At 40.1% G+C, this 22598-nt stretch overlaps 1 protein-coding gene and 1 long non-coding RNA gene across 11 annotated transcripts in view; one reads left to right on the plus strand and one right to left on the minus strand.

The window, feature by feature from the left end:
* The window catches only part of celf6 (CUGBP Elav-like family member 6), a 426206-nt gene that overhangs the window by 311638 nt on the left and 91970 nt on the right, over nt 1-22598 (plus strand). For all 10 annotated transcript variants that reach the window (XR_009815640.2, XM_061964509.2, XM_061964507.2 and 7 more), the window contains one exon: nt 19325-19404. Coding sequence is in view for 9 of the 10 variants with exons in the window: in XM_061964509.2 (XP_061820493.2) it covers nt 19325-19404 (80 nt within the window). In the remaining variant the exon portion in view is untranslated. The remainder of the gene's footprint in view (nt 1-19324; nt 19405-22598) is intronic.
* The window catches only part of LOC133608893 (uncharacterized), a 257241-nt gene that overhangs the window by 117128 nt on the left and 117515 nt on the right, over nt 1-22598 (minus strand). The window lies entirely within an intron of this gene.

A 22598-nucleotide genomic window follows, 5' to 3' on the forward strand; every position in this document is an offset into this window, starting at 1 on the left:
TGGTTGTAGTGTGGAGGCAGGTAGCGAAAACGAAATTGAAGAAGAAACTGAAGCTATTGAGCCATATCGATTTGAACCGTATGCAAGCGAAACCGACGAAAACGACACGACAGCCAGCGACACGGGAGAAAGCGAGGACGAATTCGGCGATCGCCTTCTAACCAACGATTGGTATGTGTTTGTTTGGCATTAAAGGAAACTAACAACTATGAACTAGGTTTACAGCATATGAAATACATTTGGCAACAACATGCACTTTGAGAGTGCAGACAGCCCATTTCAGGCGCGCTAAGAACATATATTTTTCCACGATTTCAGCACTCAGGTTAACCATACCTAAATAGACACAAAATACTGCATTACACAAAACTACCCAAATGTACTCGAATGATTGAAAAAAATAAACGTTTTTAAGCTAAATTATTGGTAAACACAGTTTATGTATAAAAATTTACGTAAAACCGCGAGTAATGAATAACGTTTTCATCAATTAATATATTCTGTAGACATACCCTCATCCGCTCTCTTTTCCTGAATTATCTGTCCAGTTTTGGAGTTGATGTCAGCATCTGCTTTGAGTGTCGCAGGATATCCACACATTCTTGCCATCTCTGTCGTAGCATAGCTTTCGTCGGTAAAGTGTGCGGAACCAACGACTGACCATTTCGTCGGCTTTCCCCACAGCCTCGTATTTCGAACAAATTTCGTCCAATTTCTTGCCACTTTCGCATCTTTGGGCCACTGGTGCAACTTGAATCCGTCCCTGTTCGTGTTGTTACACCCTCCGACAACACACCGACGAAAGTGAGAAAATGGCGGATTGTTTCCCGATGTGACGTCACAACGTGACGTCATCGCTCCGAGAGCGAATAATAGAAAGGCGTTTAATTCGCCAAAATTCACTCATTTAGAGTTCGGAAATCGGTTAAAAAAATATATGGTCTTTTTTCTGCAACATCAAGGTATATATTGACGCTTACATAGGTCTGGTGATAATGAGCAACCCCAACTATGACCCAATCCCAGCTTTACAATACTAAGGATAGAAATGTACATAGAAATTGAGAAGACATAGAAATACGATACAGTGGAACCTTGATTTACGAACTTAATTGGTTCTTGAGCATGGTTCGCTAACCGAAAAGTGAAGTGAATCAGTGTAAATGTGAATATTTGGTTCTATCCTCGACAAAAGTCCCCATTTTAAGAAAAAAACTGCACTTTGAAGTCACTATTATGTGTTTGTGTGTATATATATATATATATATATATATATATATATATATATATATATATATATATATATATATATATTTATATATATAGTCAAGTATATAGTTTCTGTGGTTTATCCATTATACAGTGCTCAATACCGGGGTAGAGCGGAATATACATTAGGTCAGGAAAAAACACAGAGGCTATTTCATCCCTACAAGCCTGTTTCGCAGGTTTCCCTGCTCTTCGGGGAAACACATTGGAATCACGCAGTGTATTAACAACACAACGATACTAAGCGTGGGATTCTTTGTTTGGGGACTTGTTTCTGCTGAATGATACACGGGAAAGGGGACTAGCTTGTTGTATGGCTGCTGTACGAAAAATGGGTATCTAGGTACAACCAAATAGTTTAAAGTCTATATGAGAAGAATACGAGGTCAGCTGAGGCTCGTATCCACACAAACCTTAGCTACTATACATTATTCTGGTTAATTTGACCCGGTCATGTAAACAGGAGTTCAGAACATTCAGCATAGAGATTCACTATCTCATTAAAATGTTCCCAAGTTACTCAAAAGCCACCCCTACTTGGTACCCTTGTCATACTCGACTCAATTGAAATGCTTGCAAGAAAATGGACGTCACATTCAAATTCACCACACATGCCTGAATGGTTCTGGAAGTCGGTGAAACTCGAGCACAGGGGGTCCGCGGCTCTGTACAAGCATCCCGTCTCTCTGTGAGCGGTGACTTCTTCATCCTAACGAGGTCGTATGTGTGTGTGTGTGTGTGTCAGCAAGGGAATGGGAGATAATGCATGCGTCCTCTGATTAAATCAATGAGAAACGGCTCGCTGTATCGAACCACCAGCCTTTCTGTGTCCACATCGCTTACTCTGGTTGTTAATCCCGGCTCTATTTCTTTGTGTCGCCCACTACATTCTTTTTCTTGCTTCCACACTATTTCAGCCTCCCCACCCTCCCGCGTTTCCCTTTCTTCCTGTCTGCTCAGACGCCTGGGGCTGATTGACAGCATATAAAATGAAATGGGGCTGGTGTTGCTGTGTCAGACAGGAGCTATACTTTTCTCCCTCGTTCACACGTTCACTCCTTTTCACCCTCCTCGCGCCTCCCTCTCTCTCCATCTGCCATATGCTCCCTTTACTGGCAAGTGGAATGCCCCTAATGCCATGCAAATTTCCATAAAAGTACAGTAGTATTCAAAAGTTTGGACCCACAGTCTCGTTCAATTGCATGAGCACAGGTGGTAGTGTCTTGACTGCTTGGTACACTACGGCCAAAGCGCAATGTCAACAGTTATTTATTAATGCCAAAAGTATTTGGCCACCTGCCTTAACGCACATATGAACTTGAAGTGCCATCCCATTCCTAGCCCATAGGGTTCAATATGATGTCGGTCCAACTTTTGGTCGAGAAGGCCTGGCTCTCAGTCTCCGTTCTAATTCATCCCAAAGGTGTTCTATCGGGTTCAGGTCAGGACTTTGTGCAGGCCAGTCCAGTTCATCCACACCAGACTCTGTCATCCATGTCTTTATGGACCTTTATGGTCTTTATGTCATGTTGGAAGAGGAAGGGGCCCGCTCCAAACTGTTCGCACAAGGTTGGGAGCATGGAATTGTCCAAAATGTATTGGTATCCTGGAGCATTCAAAGTTCCTTTCACTGGAACTAAGGGGCCAAGCCCAACCCCTGATAAACAACCCCACACCATAATTCCTCCTCCCCCAGATTTCACACTCGGCACAATGCAGTCCGAAATGTACCGTTTTCCTGGCAACCTCCAAACCCAGACTCGTCCATCAGATTGCCAGATGGAAAAGCGGGATTCATCAGTCCAGAGAACACGTCTCCACTGCTCTAGAGTCCAGTGGCGACATGCTTTACACCACTGCATCTGACACTTTGCATTGGACTTGGTGATGTAAGGCTTGGATGCAGCTGCTTGCCCAAGGAAACCCATTCCATGAAGCTCTCTGCGTACTGTACGTGGGCTAATTGGAAGGTCACATGAAGTTTGGAGCTCTGTAGCAACTGACTCTGCAGAAAGTCTTTGCACTATGCACTTCAACATCCACTGACCCCTCTGTCAGTTTACGTGGCCTACCACTTGGTGGCTGAGTTGCTGTTGTTCCCAAACTCTTCAATTTTCTTATAATAAAGCCGACAGTTGACTTTGGAATATTTAGGAGCGAGGAAATTTCACGACTGGATTTATTGCACAGGTGGCATCCTATGACAGTTCCACGCTGGAAATCACTGAACTCCTGAGAGCGGCCCATTCTTTCACAAATGTTTGTAGAAACAGTCTCCATGCCTAAGTGCTTGATTTTATACACATGGCTGGGCCAAGTGATTAGGACACCTGATTGTGATCATTTGGATGGGTGGCCAAATACTTTTGGAAATATAGTGTATTTAAGTGCAACATGTGAAGTCGTGTGACATTCTCTGAAGTGGACGTTTGACATAAAAAGTCCACACACAAATGAAATAATAATGCACTAGATTTTTATAGCGCTTTTCTATACACTCGACGAGGGGTCACCAACGCGGTGCCCGCGGGCACCAGGTAGCCCGTAAGGACCAGATGAGTAGCCCGCTGGCCTGTTCTAAAAATAGCTCAAATAGCAGCACTTACCAGTGAGCTGCCTCTATTTTTGAATTTTATTTATTTACTAGCAAGCTGGTCTCGCTTTGCTCGACATTTTTAATTCTAAGAGAGAAAAAACTCAAATAGAATTTGAAAATCCAAGAAAATATTTTTAAAGACTTGGTCTTCACTAACTGACAGATAACAGTCAGATAACAGATTTGGTGTCCAGTTCAAAGTGTGGCATGATTTATTTAAAAAATTGAGAGTTGACTTTTGTATTTTACAAGAGTTATTATTTGTACAAACATGGTGCAAAGTAATTCATGATTTGTTAAAAAATGTTAGTGGGTATCTAGTTAAAATGGGATATTGTGATTTCACAAGACTGTCTTAAAAGTGATCATTTGAAAATGTTCAATTTGAAAAATGTGCACATAGAAAAAATATAAAAATAAAGTGTTGCATATTGATATTTATCTGTTTCTATATATATTTATTGTGAGAAATCATTAAGATGATCAGTGTTTCCACAAAGATAAATATCATTAATTATTAATAATAACATAGAGTTAAAGGTAAATTGAGCAAATTGGCTATTTCTGGCAATTTATTTAAGTGTGTATCAAACTGGTAGCCCCTGCGATGAGGTGGCGACTTGTCCAGGGTGTACACCGCCTTCCGCCCGATTGTAGCTGAGATAGGCTCCAGCACCCCCCGCGACCCCAAAGGGAATAAGCGGTAGAAAATGGATGGATGGAAACTGGTAGCCCTTCGCATTAATCAGTACCCAAGAAGTAGCTCTTGGTTTCAAAAAGGTTGGTGACCCCTGCACTAGAGACTCAAAGCACTCACAGAGAAGTGAGAACACATCATGCATTCACTCCACATTCCCACTATGTTGGTGGTTATCTACATTTGTAGCCACAGCTGACCAAACATTGATACACCAGTGTAAGCGGCACTGGGAGCAAGGTCAAGTGTCTTGCCCATGGATGGCAGAGGCGAAGATCGAACCTGGATCCCTCAACCTACTCAGTGGCCTAGTGGTTAGAGTGTCCGCCCTGAGATCGGTAGGTTGTGAGTTCAAACCCCGGCAGAGTCATACCAAAGACTATAAAAATGGGACCCATTACCTCCCTGCTTGGCACTCAGCATCAAGGGTTGGAATTGGGGGTTAAATCACCAAAAATGATTCCCGGGCGCGGCACCGCTGCTGCCCACTGCTCCCCTCACCTCCCAGGGGGTGATCAAGGGGATGGGTCAAATGCAGAGGACAAATTTCACCACACCTAGTGTGTGTGTGACAATCATTGGTACTTTAACTTTAACTTTAAGTTGCTGGCACGGCCGCTCTACCCACCGCACCCTGCCGTCCACTGCAGAGGACGCTGATTCTCAGAATGTTATCAGACTTCAGCACAGTTTTTCTTTTACATTTGATTTTTTGTGTGGTGCTTTGCAATGCTGGCAAAGGAGAAAAGTGTGACAATGACCACAGAACCAGAATGCATGGCGACAAATTGTGGTGTAATAAGTTGACATTTAAAGCATTACTTGCACACACTTGGATATTTGTTTGGCATTTTTTGTGATGACACCACTGGAAGTTACCAGTAACGACATAAAAGATGAGTGGAAACAGAAGGCAATACAATTCAACGTTGCTTGGTGATTAGGGGCGGTATGGCGTAGTGGGTGGATCGGCCGTGCCAGAAATCTTAGGGTTGCAGGTTTACCAACCAAATCGCTGCCGTTGTGTCCTTGGGCAGGACACTTCACTTCGCCACTCACACCGGTGAATGAATGATGAATGAATGAGTTGTAAAAATGAATGCTGGGTTCTTACTTCTCTGTGAAGCGCTTTGAGTGCCTAGAAAAGCACTATATAAATCGAATCCATTATTATTATTATTATGTGAAGAGACTCACCTCCCAGTTCACGTTTGTCGTTTATTTGGTCTGTTTAAAAATTACCTATTATGCAAATCCAACTATTCTTGGCACCTGTTTTTGTGTATTTTGGATCTGCATTAGTCCCGACAATGTTAAACCACGGCGGCATGGCGGACATATTTATAAAGCAATATTGCCTTCCTCCACACGTCCTCAAAACGAACTGTTTGGAGTTTGCCCAATTTGTGATGTTTTTCCAATTGTTATACTCTATATATGGTAGAAATGTACCTGTTGATCTTTGCACATTGCCATTGTAGTCCGACGCTGGAGTCAATAACCAGTGTATAATTCGAATGTATATCCGTCAGTAGACTCCATATGGAAGTGCTAAAAACTAGAACATGAATGACAAGGAGAAGATGCAGTCAAAGTGGAGGCACGTAAATAAGACCGCCCACAAAACAGAGCATCCTGAAGAGACGATCAGAAAGCAGCTTGAAGATGATCTGTAAAACATAATCTATGCAACATTTTGACCAAAGAACCACCATTACATGTTATGTAGACCACAAGGAAGTGTTTGAAATGAGGAAAAAATCTGAATTTGAACTCTTTAAGGCAGTGCTTCCCAATTATTTTGTTACGCCCCCCAACACTCTTTGCTGCATCTATAAATAATATCATTTGCCTTCAAAATTATTTTAAGTACATCGCTGCATAACATTGTACCCTTCTTTACGATAAAGAAAGAAAACACAAAAATAAATTTAAATCAACTTACAACAAAGAAAAACTCAATATTGGTTTTAGTCTGTAACAGAAAACACTTAAAGTGCATCAATTTTCCTAAAAAATAAAACATCTTAATATAAACTATAACAATTTTTTGACCAAGTTAAACAATTTGATACTAAAAAACTGAATTAAATAGACTCAATAATTGATGATAAATTAATACAGTTTGTGCAGATTTTTTTTTTTTAATCAAAATGAGGAAATCGGGACCAGTGGCTACAATGAGCACATTTTATCTCGAAGCAAGGTTTGTAGCATGTTACTGATAAAGCATATCACACCACCAATAAGGGAGCCCACTTTAAGGCAAGTGCACATTGTTTTCTTAAACAACAATAACAAATATTTTTACACTTGTACAACTGTAAGGGATGTTAAAAAGAACCGCCATAAAAAGTTGAAAAACCTGCGACTTTTACTGTGATTGTATTATTTATTTTTTCCACGCTTCATCAAAGGATATTTTATCATATTTCAACCTTATTATCATGCCATTTTTGCACTCGTATGACAGAAGATTTAGGCCCACCAAAAAAGGGGGGACTCGGGGACTGCGGGTGATTGTTTTATGGCGGGAAGTGAGGGGGGATTTTATAAAACAAAACAAAAATAAAGTACCCATGATTGTCACACACACTAGGTGTGGCGAAATGATTCTCTGCATTTGACCCATCACCCTTGATCACCCCCTGGGAGGTGAGGGGAGCAGTGAGCAGCAGCGGTGGCTGTGCCCGGGGATAATTTTTGGTGATTTAACCCCCAATTCCAACCCTTTATGTTGAGTGCCAAGCAGGGATGTAATGGGTCCCATTTTTATAGTCTTTGGTGTGACTCGGCCGGGGTTTGAACCCACGACCTCCCGATCTCAGGGCGGACACTCTAACCACTAGGTTATTTGACCCCCAGGAAGTGGACGTGGCCTCCATGGACCCACTAGTTAAGGGGGGCTAGCGGAGGAATGATTTATGACCCCGGAAGTGGGCATGGCCTAAACCGGAAACAAGAAGTATACATCATATCCGACTGCCATTTTAATTTTGTAGTTTTTTGCCAGCTATCCGCCATTTTGGTTGTAGTCCTTATTGATTTATGACCCCTACAGGCTGACAAGAGTATTACAGCTTGTAATTTTGGCGCATAATAGAACCATCTTGTGTGGAGTCCAGAACTGTCTCTTTAAAAATTATGGATGTTAGTGTTTCTCCTAGGAGACCGTCCAGATCAATGCCGGTGTAGGCCATGCCCACTTCCGGGGTCATAATTCAATCCCCCGCTAGCCCCCCTTAACTAGTGGGTCCATGGAGGCCACGCCCACTTCCTGGGGGGGTCATAAACCCGCCTCTCGCTTCCGGTCATAAAACAATCCCCACAGATCCCAGTGGCCCCCCTTTTTTGGTGGGCCTAAATCTTCTTCTTATGACATTTGAAATCATTATGTTACTCAAAAACAGAGCATGTACAGTTACGGTTTTTAAACCCTTGTGTGGTGTTCGGGTCTGAGGGACCCGTTTTCATTTTTTATTAAAAGAAAAATGATACAATTAACTAATTTTTCAAACTGAGACTCACTGACTTTGGCTCATTTTCTGTGAAGAACATATATCAGAATACATATTTAATGACCACACAACATACACCCCACCTACACATTGCTATTACATATAAGATGTCCGGGTCCACTGGATCCGGAGCTAATAGAAGTGTGGAAATTGATGTAATGTGTACCACACACACACACACACACACACACACACACACACACACACACACACACACACACACACATAGCAGGCCTAGACAGGAGGAGGACAAAGTGTAGGTACACAGAACATCAGAGGGTCAAATGTGCGAGAAAATGAGAGCAGACAGTGTTGACAAACGATGTTGCAACCTTGTGTGGGAACCGCAGGTGCAGAAACACAAAAGAAGAATCTGGCAGAGAAATTTTCCGTGCAACGTTCATATTGTTGTTACTCAGCCAGCGTTTGTGGGTCTGATGGACCCGTTGCATTTTGTGGCTTTTAATGCCTCACAATCAAACACTTTTATGTTAAAATACTGAACAGATGTTTACCTTATCCCAATAAACATCTGCTCAACATTACACAAGAGTTAAATAAAAAGAAATCATTTATATAAATATTGTATGTAAACACAAAAGTACACATTTGACTACTTTTTAAGGGAAGTTGAGCTTCCTTTGCAGTCTTGCAGACCAATAAAATACAAAACTTCGAGACAAAAAGGTCAACAGGTGTCTCTGGTCATGTCACTCACTGCACTTACCAGCAAGTGGCTTCTGGATAAGCCGGTAATTTAAATGAGGCTAGCCTCGAAATTAACTGAGCTATCAGCTCCACGATGCGGCCCCTATACTTGCCGTGTTGATGTAAAATGCATGCTGCTCTTGCTCGCTTTTCAGCGCCCTTCTTCACCCAATAGAAAGGCCAAGAAGTTTAACATGGCCTCTCGCTCCTCAAAACTACTTTGCTGCCGGAATTGAATAGAGCCCTACGAGTTGTCAGGAATAATAGAGAGATGGCTTTTAGCTCTATAATTAAGTTGTGTTATAAATGTCACCCATCCAGCAAGATGGAATTCATGCATACATATTACTACCCGGGGAATTCAAAAGGCAGCGCGAGAGCCCCACTTCACTTGAAAGCAATACAATCCCTCTTCTCTCCTCTTTCGCCCCGACTCATACAGAGCCGTCAAATTCAGAAAAACTTCCTACTATAATTTAGGAGGTTGTGGCACTTCCATTTAATTGGAGATGTTTTTGCACCGGGTCACCCTTTCTTCTTGGGGTGCAGCATAGCTAAAATAAGTCAAAGTGAGTGTGTGTTTACATGATTTTGACAATGATGGTGCAGCGGAACCTCCGGGAGCCAAACGCAATACAATCCTTGACCCTAGGAAATCATGTAAAGTGGAATTAATATGTTCTAACTAACTGCACAGGAAGTGCATTAAGTAATACTGTATCTGTCGACAATTAGGCTGTGAATAAATTATAAATTAGTTATTAATGATGTTGTTACCGTATTTTTCGGATTATAAGTCGCTCCGGAGTATAAGTCGCACCGGCCGAAAATGCATAATAAAGAAGGCAAAAAACAGATATAAGTCGCACTGGAGTATAAGTCGCATTTTTGAGGGAAATTTATTTGATAAAATCCAACACCAAGAATAGACATTTGAAAGGCAATTTAAAATAAATAAAGAATAGTGAACAACAGGCTGAATAAGTGTACGTTATTTGACGTAAAGAGAACCAACTGAGAATGTGCCTGGTATGTTCCATCCATCCATTTTCTACCGCTTGTCCCTATTGGGGTCGCGGGGGGTGCTGGAGCCTATCTCAGCTGCATATGTTAACATAACATATTATGGTAAGAGCATACTTGCCAACCTTGAGACCTCCGATTTCGGGAGGTGTGGGGGGGCGTGGTCTGGGGGCGTGGTTGGGGGCGTGGTTTAGAGGGGAGGAGTATATTTACAGCTAGAATTCACCAAGTCAAGTATTTCATATATATGTATATATATATATATATATATATATATATATATATATATATATATATATATATATATATATATATATATATATATATATATATATAAGAAATACTTGACTTTCAGTGAATTCTAGCTATATACAGGTAAAAGCCAGTAAATTAGAATATTTTGAAAAACTTGATTTATTTCAGTAATTGCATTCAAAAGGTGTAACTTGTACATTATATTTATTCATTGCACACAGACTGATGCATTCAAATGTTTATTTCATTTAATTTTGATGATTTGAAGTGGCAACAAATGAAAATCCAAAATTCCGTGTGTCACAAAATTAGAATATTACTTAAGGCTAATACAAAAAAGGGATTTTTAGAAATGTTGGCCAACTGAAAAGTATGAAAATGAAAAATATGAGCATGTACAATACTCAATACTTGGTTGGAGCTCCTTTTGCCTCAATTACTGCGTTAATGCGGCGTGGCATGGAGTCGATGAGTTTCTGGCACTGCTCAGGTGTTATGAGAGCCCAGGTTGCTCTGATAGTGGCCTTCAACTCTTCTGCGTTTTTGGGTCTGGCATTCTGCATCTTCCTTTTCACAATACCCCACAGATTTTCTATGGGGCTAAGGTCAGGGGAGTTGGCGGGCCAATTTAGAACAGAAATACCATGGTCCGTAAACCAGGCACGGGTAGATTTTGCGCTGTGTGCAGGCGCCAAGTCCTGTTGGAACTTGAAATCTCCATCTCCATAGAGCAGGTCAGCAGCAGGAAGCATGAAGTGCTCTAAAACTTGCTGGTAGACGGCTGCGTTGACCCTGGATCTCAGGAAACAGAGTGGACCGACACCAGCAGATGACATGGCACCCCAAACCATCACCCAACCATGCAAATTTTGCATTTCCTTTGGAAATCGAGGTCCCAGAGTCTGGAGGAAGACAGGAGAGGCACAGGATCCACGTTGCCTGAAGTCTAGTGTAAAGTTTCCACCATCAGTGATGGTTTGGGGTGCCATGTCATCTGCTGGTGTCGGTCCACTCTGTTTCCTGAGATCCAGGGTCAACGCAGCCGTCTACCAGCAAGTTTTAGAGCACTTCATGCTTCCTGCTGCTGACCTGCTCTATGGAGATGGAGATTTCAAGTTCCAACAGGACTTGGCGCCTGCACACAGCGCAAAATCTAACCGTGCCTGGTTTACGGACCATGGTATTTCTGTTCTAAATTGGCCCGCCAACTCCCCTGACCGTAGCCCCATAGAAAATCTGTGGGGTATTGTGAAAAGGAAGATGCAGAATGCCAGACCCAAAAACGCAGAAGAGTTGAAGGCCACTATCAGAGCAACCTGGGCTCTCATAACACCTGAGCAGTGCCAGAAACTCATCGACTCCATGCCACGCCGCATTAACGCAGTAATTGAGGCAAAAGGAGCTCCAACCAAGTATTGAGTATTGTACATGCTCATATTTTTCATTTTCATACTTTTCAGTTGGCCAACATTTCTAAAAATCCCTTTTTTGTATTAGCCTTAAGTAATATTCTAATTTTGTGACACACGGAATTTTGGATTTTCATTTGTTGCCACTTCAAAACATCAAAATTAAATGAAATAAACATTTGAATGCATCAGTCTGTGTGCAATGAATAAATATAATGTACAAGTTACACCTTTTGAATGCAATTACTGAAATAAATCAAGTTTTTCAAAATATTCTAATTTACTGGCTTTTACCTGTATATATATATATATATATATATATATATATATATATATATATATAAATAAGAGAAATACTGGAATTTCAGTGTTAATTTATTTACACATATACACACACATAACACTCATCTACTCATTGTTGAGTTAAGGGTTGAATTGTCCATCCTTGTTCTATTCTCTGTCACTATTTTTCTAACCATGCTGAACACCCTCTCTGATGATGCATTCTGCTTCATCTCCTTGTTGTGTGCGCAGTTGTGCACTGCACTCTCTAAAAGCCCTAGATGTTATTGTCACATATGCATGTACAGTAGATGGCAGTATTGTCCTGTTTAAGAGTGTCACAACATTGCTGTTTACGGCAGACGAACTGCTTTACGGTAGACGAAAACGTGACTGCTGTTGTTGTGTGTTGTTACCGCGCTGGGAGGACGTTAATGAAACTGCCTAACAATAAACCCACATAAGAAACCAAGAACTCGCCCTCGATCATTCTACTATTATAACGTGATTGGGCAGGCACGCTGTTTATATTGTGGGAAAGCGGACGTGAGAACAGGCTGTCGACACGTCACTCAGGTCCGCATGGAGCTGGAGGGGGTGTGGCCTCCAGCTCCGCCTGAATTTCGGGAGATTTTCGGGAGAAAATTTGTCCAGGGAGGTTTTCGGGAGAGGCGCTGAATTTCGGGAGTCTCCCGGAAAATCCGGGAGGGTTGGCAAGTATGGGTAAGAGTCATTCAAATAACTATAACATATAGAACATGCTATACGTTTACCAAACAATCTGTCACTCCTAATCGCTAAATCCCATGAAATCTTCTCCCTCGGTGTCGCTTCTAAACAACTCTGCCAACTCCAAAGGTATGCGCCGCTTCCTCTTGCCGTTTTCTGCTGCGTATTTCACTACGTCCAGCTTGTAATCTGCAGTAAATGATTTCATTGTCGGTGCCATTTTTGTTCAGCCCTTCTCAGTTTTTATAAGTTACCGCCAATGTTGAAATTATCCATTTTTATAGCTACGGACGTAGTAGCAGGTAGCATTACATAACCCACAATGCACTTCTGCCATGACACACAATGCAATTCTGCCATGACCCGCCTCCGCCAAATTTTTATTGGTTGACGTGTGTGTGACGATTGCTGACATTCGCCTCGTCTCTTACGGGAATGAGCTAAATAATATTATTTGATATTTTACGGTAATGTGTTAATAATTTCACACATAAGTCGTTCTGGACTATAAGGGTTGGAATTGGGGGTTAAATCACCAAAAAAAATGATTCCCGGGCGCGGCCACCGCTGCTGCCCACTGCTCCCCTCACCTCCCAGGGGGTGATCAAGGGTGATGGGTCAAATGCAGAGAATAATCTCGCCACACCTAGTGTGTGTGTGACAATCATTGGTACTTTAACTTTTTAACTTAAGTCGCACCCCTGACTATGAAAAAAACTGCGACTTATAGTCCGAAAAATACGGTAATTGTTTACAGCAGTGGTTCTCAAACTTGTATCACCACCTCAGAATAAACTTGGCTCTCCAAGTACCACCATAATGACCCACATTAAAATACAGTGGCGTAGTAAGCTTGAGTATGCATTAAAACAAGGCAGAAATGTCATTAAACAAGTACATTTATCGTATTTTTCGGAGTATAAGTCGCTCCGGAGTATAAGTCGCACTGGCCGAAAATGCATAATAAAGAAGGAAAAAAACATATATAAGTCGCACTGGAGTATAAGTCGCATTTTTTGGGGAAATTAATTTGATCAAACCCAACACCAAGAATAGACATTTGAAAGGCAATTTAAAATAAATAAAGAATAGTGAACAACAGGCTGAATAAGTGTACATTATATGACGCATAAATAACCAACTGAGAACGTGCCTGGTATGTTAACGTAACATATTATGGTAAGAGTCATTCAAATAACTATAACATATAGAACATGCTATACATTTACCAAACAATCTGTCACTCCTAATCGCTAAATCCCATGAAATCTTATACGTCTAGTCTCTTACGTGAATGAGCTAAATAATATTATGTGATATTTTATGGTAATGTGTTAATAACTTCACACATAAGTCGCTCCTGAGTATAAGTTGCATCCCCGGCCAAACTATGAAAAAAACTGCGACTTATAGTCCGAAAAATACGGTAATCATGTTTTGGACACTGTAACATTACACACAGTTTGAGTATTGAAAATAAAACACTGTACTTTAATTAATCCAGCCATTTTCTACCGCTTGTCCCGTTCGGGGTTTAATTAAGTGATCATTTAGCGTACCACTAGATGGAGCCCACGTGCCACAGTTTGAGAATCCCTGCTTTACAGGGACAAACATAAGCTGCAATAAGTTAAGAGGTGCTGAAAGTTTTTAAACCTCCTTTTGATGAGTTTATGAGTAGTTTTGTTTGTAGTTAAACATGTGCTTATAGCATCATGTTAGTATCTATCAATCGATAGAAAATGTCCAAAAAGGTAAACATGTGATTGCATATTTATGAACACTTAAATTCATAAGCATGTCCTTTTTGAGAAGGGGATGCTAAAAAAAGTATAATTAAGTACAACTAAAGTAAAGTAAAACTACTGACTATTTAAAGACACCAGAGTATCATATAATGGGAACATGTCTGCACAAATATACTGCCTCTAATAGCCTTCATAAGCCCTGCTGAGATTTAATACAACATTTGCAAAAGTTGTGACCAATATCTGAAAATTGTGTGTGACGTTACAAATGTTAACAGCTTTTCTTTTTTTTTTTTTTGACTTCCGAAATGTTTGATTTGGAAGTTCCACCCATTTATGGGACTTTAGACTGTAAAGTTGCAGGCAACCGCAAAATATTCAGTTTTATGTACAGTATTTCATAAAAGTGAGTAAACCCCTTTAGATTTCAGAAAACATTTGTTTCTATATCCTCAAAGGACAATAGTATAACAATTTAACCTTGATGTACTTTAGAGTCGACTATACTTTAGAGCATACTTTTGTTATTAAAAATAATATAATTATAAAGTTATAGTACCAATGATTGTCACACACACACTAGGTGTGGCAAAATTATTCTCTGCATTTGACCCATCACCCTTGATCACCCCCTGGGAGGTGAGGGGAGCGTATGTTATATATATTATTATAATAATAATAATAATAATATTAATTTTTCCACTGAAAACAAAGTAAGTTACTGTAGTCTAAATAGCTGGCAAGACAAGTAGGTACACTTCACATTGTCCAAAGTGTGAATATTGTGTTGTTGAGATCTATTGTTATCTAACCGATTTCCCATCAATAAACTGCAGCTACCACAATGATGGCAGCAGCATGGCCAAGAACCCCGCAATATGATGTCCTCAGATAATTTGCAATATTAACTATGACATGCAAAAATATATACATGCATCTAAAAACAAATCTGTGTTAATAGTTATTGTATCAACATATTATGTGCTTGTTAAATATTATTTTGCTCTATTTTTTAATAGTTGCTGCATTTGTTCTACTAAACTGTAACATTGGCTGCACTTTATACACTTATATCATCCTAAAATCCCCGAATGTGAGAATTTGCTTTAGAAGATAGGTAAACAGTCTTTTAGAGATGGAAAAACTGCCTTAATGCTAACATACAATGGACATGCAAACATAAATTAGCATTCTGATCGTTTTAAACTTTTACAAACGAACATCATATCACCTGGAAGTGTGTACCTTCCTGTATCACAATTTCAAATGTTTTATTTGTGGCGGGCTGCCACTAGAAAATGAACGTGTGAGGGCTGCGGCACTGGTGAGCATTAGTTCTATGAGGAATAGATGAATTCTAAAATGTACACTGTGACACTGAAACTGTAAGATACTGTATTTACACTCTAGGATTGTACGATATACCGGTACTAATAAAGCACTGAAGTACTAATGAATTAAAAAAGGTACTATAATGCTTTTAAAAAATATATATATATATATATATATTTTTGAAGTACTAATGAATTAAAAAAGGTACTATACTGCTTTAAAAAAATATATATATATTTTTTAAAAGCAGTATAGTACCTTTTTTAATTCATTAGTACTTCAGTGCTTTATTGATGATGGCGCGCCATGGTGACATTGCTGGTAATATGAGCTGAGGTGCATTGAAACAACACACATGCACAGAACACTTTCAAGCAGAAACAGTGTAGAGACAGAAGAGGTAGAATGGACATGTTTTGGCTTTAAAACTAACAATAATGGTAAAGCTTTAAATACTAAAGCGCCACTCTGCAAGCGCTGCTTTAAAACACAGCTAGATAGCGGCTAACAACCCTTCGCAGTGTTTTAGCTTTCCAGCTAAACATGCTTCACTGCACACCGTAGGAGGATACAATAGCTAACCGCTAACAGCAAGCCAGCGCTCCTGAATGTAAACAAATGGGTGCATCTATACAAATATTGACTGTAACGATACCAAGTACAATAGCCGCATGTAGTCGATACTACAATGATCACATCAATATACAAACCCCGTTTCCATATGAGTTAGGAAATTGTGTTAGATGTAAATATAAACGGAATACAGTGATTTGCAAACCCTTTTCAACCCATATTCAATTGAATGCACTCAAAGACAAGATATTTGATGTTCAAACTCACACTTTTTTTTTTGCAAATAATAATTAACTTAGAATTTCATGGCTGCAACACGTGCTAAAGTAGTTGGGAAAGGGCATGTTCACCACTGTGTTACATCACCTTTTCTTTTAAGAACACTCAATAAAGGATTGGGAACTGAGGAAACTAATTGTTGAAGCTTTGAAAGTGGAATTCTTTCCCATTCTTGTTTTATGTAGAGCTTCAGTCGTTCAACAGCCCGGGGTCTCCGCTGTCGTATTTTACGCTTCATAATGTGCCACACATTTTCGATGGGAGATAGGTCTGGACTGCAGGCGGGCCAGGAAAGTACCCGCACTCTTTTTTTACGAAGCCACGCGGTTGTAACACGTGCTGAATGTGGCTTGGCATTGTCTTGCTGAAATAAGCAGGGGCGTCCATGAAAAAGACGGTGCTTAGATGGCAGCATATGTTGTTCCAAAACCTGTATGTACCTTTCAGCATTAATGGTGCCTTCACAGATGTGTAAGTTACCCATGCCTTGGGCACTAATGCACCCCCATACCATCACAGATGCTGGCTTTTGAACTTTGCGTCGATAACAGTCTGGATAGTTCGCTTCCCCTTTGGTCCGGATGACACGATGTCGAATATGGACTCGTCAGACCACAGAACACTTTTCCACTTTGCATCAGTCCATCTTAGATGATCTCGGGCCCAGAGAAACCGGCGGCGTTTCTGGATGTTGTTGATAAATGGCTTTCGCTTTGCATAGTAGAGCTTTAACTGGCACTTACAGATGTAGCGACAAACTGTATTTAGTGACAGTGGTTTTCTGAAGTGTTCCTGAGCCCATGTGGTGATATCCTTTAGAGATTGATGTCGGTTTTTGACACAGTGCCATCTGAGGGATCGAAGGTCACGGTCATTCAATGTTGGTTTCCGGCCATGCCGTTTACGTGGAGTGATTTCTCCAGATTCTCTGAACCTTTTGATATTATGGACCGTAGATGTTGAAATCCCTAAACTCTTGCAATTGCACTTTGAGAAACGTAGTTTGACTATTTGCTCATGCAGTTGTTGACAAAGTGGTGTACCTTGCCCCATCCTTTCTTGTGTAAGACTGAGCATTTTTTGGGAAGCTGTTTTTATATCCAATCATGGCACCCACCTGTTCCCAATTAGCCTGCACACCTGTGGGATGTTCCAAATAAGTGTTTGATGAGCATTCCTCAACTTTATCAGTATTTATTGCCACCTTTCCCAACTTATTTGTCACGTGTTGCTGGCATCAAATTCTAAAGTTAATGATTATTTGCAAAAAAAAAAAAAATGTTTTATCAGTTTGAACATCAAATATGTTGTCTTTGTAGCATATTCAACTGAATATGGGTTGAAAATGATTTGCAAATCATTGTATTCCGTTTATATTTACATCTAACACAATTTCCCAACTCATATGGAAACGGGGTTTGTATTTTTATTATCACAATATATTTTGTCGGTTAGACAAATTAAAACACTACTTATAACCAATGTATGACCTTGTAACTACTTGGTATTGGATCGATACCCTAACTTGTAATATCACCCAAAACTTATGTAAAGTGTCCAAACAACAGAAGTGACAGTAGACAACAGTAGATAGAACATGTTAAAACAGTAAGTAAGCAGATATTTACAGTAAATAAACAGATTAATAATCCAGCCACTTTCGCGTTCCTCGTAATTTTGACAAAACAATACAATCAGAAATTACGCAATATGTTACTGCATACGTCAGCTAAAAAATGGCTTTTGTAACCTGTTTGCTTAATTACTACTAAAAGATACATTGTCCACTATGTTATTTAATGCCAAAATTGTTATTTGATACACACATGTTTAATGTACCATAAGATTTTCTGTTAAAATAAAGCCAATAATGACATTTTCTTAGTCCTCTTTATTTTGAAAAATATCGACAACTCTAAGACAAACATGCTCAAAGTTAATTTAAGTATTAATTATGAGAAAATAGCACAAAAAAAAAACATTTTCATCAAATGTCATGCCTACAAAATGTGTAGATTGAATAAATTAGTATTTCCAGTCCAATTTATCTCAGTTTAGGAAATGTTTGCCTGGTTCCATTCAAATAAAATAAAAAAATAAAATATGTGAGGTTGTTAATTGGATAGCCTTCCAAGTTAAAACATGAGCGACCTGAGGCCAAGCATAAAAATAGGATAGCGCAGCATACTCTTTATATAGTCCATTAGGACCATACAGCTCCTGACTGATTCAAATTGTACAACTTTCCGGTATATTTTAGTGCAGCGTATGTACTCTATGTTAAAGTAAAGTAGTCTAACTCACGTGAAATACCTGATCCTGTGACCAGAACGTCTAAGCTTCTCAAACTTGCCATGGGCATCAATATGATCCACGTGAATCACATTTTAATATCATTAATCCAACAAAGCTCACTTGTGTGTTCTGGCCAACTTCTTATGTTGACTCTTCCTTCCTGAAACTTAACTCAAGAGATTTAAGATGATTTCGATGTCCTTTGAGGCGATAAAAATCCCCTTCTAGCCGACGTCTCGAATATGATGATTCCGTTGGATAGGCGGGATTATAAAATGACGCTATTGTGGCGATAATCTCCTTTATGAGTGACTGCACACAAATCACAATGTGTAAATATTAAACAGATTAATAGGCACAAACAAAGCTTCATTGCAAATGGCTTCAAGCTCCGATGTGAAACGGGTGGAATTAGCGCTGGCGGGCGGGAGACGGGATGTTCCGTGCCACTTAACGCCTTTAGTGACGAGCCCAACACACACAAGTGACCAGAATATATTTATAGTTCAGATAACGTGAAGACAATAAACTGGTGATTTTTTTTTTTTTTTTTTTTGACAAATCCGAGGCCATCTGCCTGATGTTTGTCTCTCTTTTGTGTGTGTTTACAGGCTGTGCTTTCGTCAAATTCTCCAGCCACGCAGAAGCCCAGGCTGCTATCAACAGCTTGCACGGCGGACAGACTATGCCTGTAAGTAATACACTCCCTCAGCACACTAATAACCGAATTGTCTCTAACACCTTCGCTAATTTAGGGTTTAATCACAGGGGGGAAAAAATGTTTTCTGCACTGGTTTAAAAGGGGTCCTGTCAGTGGTTTGATCATGGAAAACAAACTTTTCGTACTTGCTTGTACCTGTTTTTGTGTTGTAGATGTCCATGTGTCACAAAAAATGCGTATTTCAAACCAGCGAGGCATGGCGGAGATATTTATAAAACAATCTTGACTTCTTCCAGACTTCTAGCCGTTCGGAATTTAAGACTTTAGTGTCATGTTCTGCCCCGTTACGTCGGCAGATATCTCCATTAATGGTACCTCAAAAGCTTTGTGCTAATCTTGATTCAGTTGTAACTAGGGTTGTACGGTATACCGGTATTAGTATAGCACCGCGATACTAATGAATCATATTCGGTACTATACCGCCTCTGTAAAGTACCGGCATCACAACATCTTTTTTCGTTGTTTTAAAATGTATATTATGTTTATAAACTGGGCAGCACGGTGGAAGAGGGGTTAGTGCGTCTGCCTCACAATACGAAGGTCCTGAGCTGTCTTGGGTTCAATCCCGGGCTCGGGATCTTTCTGTGTGGAGTTTGCATGTTCTCCCCGTGACTGTGTGGGTTCCCTCCGGGTACTCCGGCTTCCTCCCACCTCCAAAGACATGCACCTGGGGATAGGTTGATTGGCAACACTAAATTGGCCCTAGTGAGTGAATGTGAGTGTGAATGTTGTCTGTCTATCTGTGTTGGCCCTGCGATGAGGTGGCGACTTGTCCAGGGTGTACCCCGCCTTCCGCCCGATTGTAGCTGAGATAGGCTCCAGCGCCCCCGCGACCCCAAAGGGAATAAGCGGTAGAAAATGGATGGATGGATGGATGTTTATAAACTCAGGAAATAAGTCCCTGGACACAAGTAACGACTTGGTATCGGATTGATACCCAAATTTGTGGTATCATCCAAAACTAATGTAAAGTATCAAACAACAGAATAATAAGTGATTATTACATTTTAACACAAGTGTAGATATAACATGTTAAAAGAGAAAGTAAGCATATATTAACAGTAAATGAACAAGTAGATTAATCATTCATTTTCTACCGCTTGTCCTTAATAATTTTGACAACATAATAGAATGGAAAACGACACAATATGTTACTGCATACGTCAGCAGACTAATTAGGAGCCTTTGTTTGCTTACTTCCTACTAAAAGACAAGTTGTCTAGTATGTTCACTATTTTATTTAAAGACAGACTTGCAACAAGAAACGTTTAATGTACCCTAAGATTGTTTGGTTAAAATAAAGCCAATAATGCAATTTTTGTGGTCCCTTTTATTTAGAAAAGTATCAAAAAGTACCGAAAAGTATCAAAATGCATTTTGGTATCGGTACCAACATATTGGTATCGGGACAACACTAATTCAAACACAGTGTTACTGTACAAACTGGATGTAATGTTACATTGGTCAAACATTGAACATATGCCTTGTTTTTATTGAATACTTATGCTTACTAAGTTACTGTATTTTAAGTTAGGTCATTATGGTGGTAAAAAAAAACTAAAAAAAACATGACACTGATTGTGGAACAGAAATAGTATAAATAGTTAAAGGGGAACATTATCACAATTTCAGAATGGTTAAAACCATTAAAAATCAGTTCCCAGTGGCTTATTATATTTTTCAAAGTTTTTTTCAAAATTTTACCCATCACACAATATCCCTAAAAAAAGCTTCAAAGTGCCTGATTTTAACCATCGTTATAAACACCCGTCCATTTTCCTGTGACGTCACATAGTGAAGCCAACACAAACAAACATGGCGGAAAGAACAGCAAGCTATAGCGACATTAGCTCGGATTCAGACTCGGATTTCAGCGGCTTAAGCGATTCAACAGATTACGAATGTATTGAAACGGATGGTTGTAGTGTGGAGGCAGGTAGCGAAAACGAAATTGAAGAAGAAACTGAAGCTATTGAGCCGTATCGGTTTGAACCGTATGCAAGCGAAACCGACGAAAACGACACGACAGCCAGCGACACGGGAGAAAGCGAGGACGAATTCGGCAATCGCCTTCTAACCAACGATTGGTATGTGTTTGTTTGGCATTAAAGGAAACTAACAACTTTGAACTAGGTTTACAGCATATGAAATACATTTGGCAACAACATGCACTTTGAGAGTGCAGACAGACCAATTTTCATAAATTAATATATTCTGTAGACATACCCTCATCCGCGCTCTTTTCCTGAAAGCTGATCTGTCCAGTTTTGGAGTTGATGTCAGCAGGCCAGGGAAGCTAGGGTCGATAGGGGGTTTAGCTCGCTCGTCTGCGGGAATAAACTGCCGCCATTGCTTGCCGTGCTACCGAGGTCCTTTGTCCCTGAATTGCTCACACACTCCGGCAGATTCAATGGGGGTCTGGCGGCAGATTTCTTTGACTTTATCGTTGGAAATGCATCTGCTTTGAGTGTCGCAGGATATCCACACATTCTTGCCATCTCTGTCGTAGCATAGCTTTCGTCGGTAAAGTGTGCGGAACAAACGTCCAATTTCTTGCCACTTTCGCATCTTTGGGCCACTGGTGCAACTTGAATCCGTCCCTGTTCGTGTTGTTACACCCTCCGACAACACACCGACGAGGCATGATGTCTCCAAGGTACGGAAAACAGTCGAAAAAACGGAAAATAACAGAGCTGATTTGACTCGGTGTTTGAGAAAATGGCGGATTGCTTCCCGATGTGACGCCACGTTGTGACGTCATCGCTCCGAGAGCGAATATTAGAAAGGCGTTTAATTCGCCAAAATTCACCCATTTAGAGTTCAGAAATCGGTTAAAAAAATATATGGTCTTTTTTCTGCAACATCAAGGTATATATTGACGCTTACATAGGTCTGGTGATAATGTCCCCCTTTAAAGGGCAACTGCACTTTTTTGGAATGTTATCTATCATTTTCAATCTTTATGTAAGATGAGCACACACATTTTTCTTTTTTTATGCACTGTAACTAGTAAATACATGCGAGCAAAAGTCTGCTTCCAATGGAGTCAATGTCAGTTTTACATATATTGCTAATTTCAAAACATACAGCGGTGCATACATTTCATAAACAGCCAATGATGTCAAAATAGCAGCACAAACTAGTTAGCTCTGTGTGATCATGGC

Source organism: Nerophis lumbriciformis, linkage group LG06, assembly GCF_033978685.3.
Source record: "Nerophis lumbriciformis linkage group LG06, RoL_Nlum_v2.1, whole genome shotgun sequence".
In the NCBI taxonomy this organism is placed as follows: Eukaryota; Metazoa; Chordata; class Actinopteri; order Syngnathiformes; family Syngnathidae; genus Nerophis; species Nerophis lumbriciformis.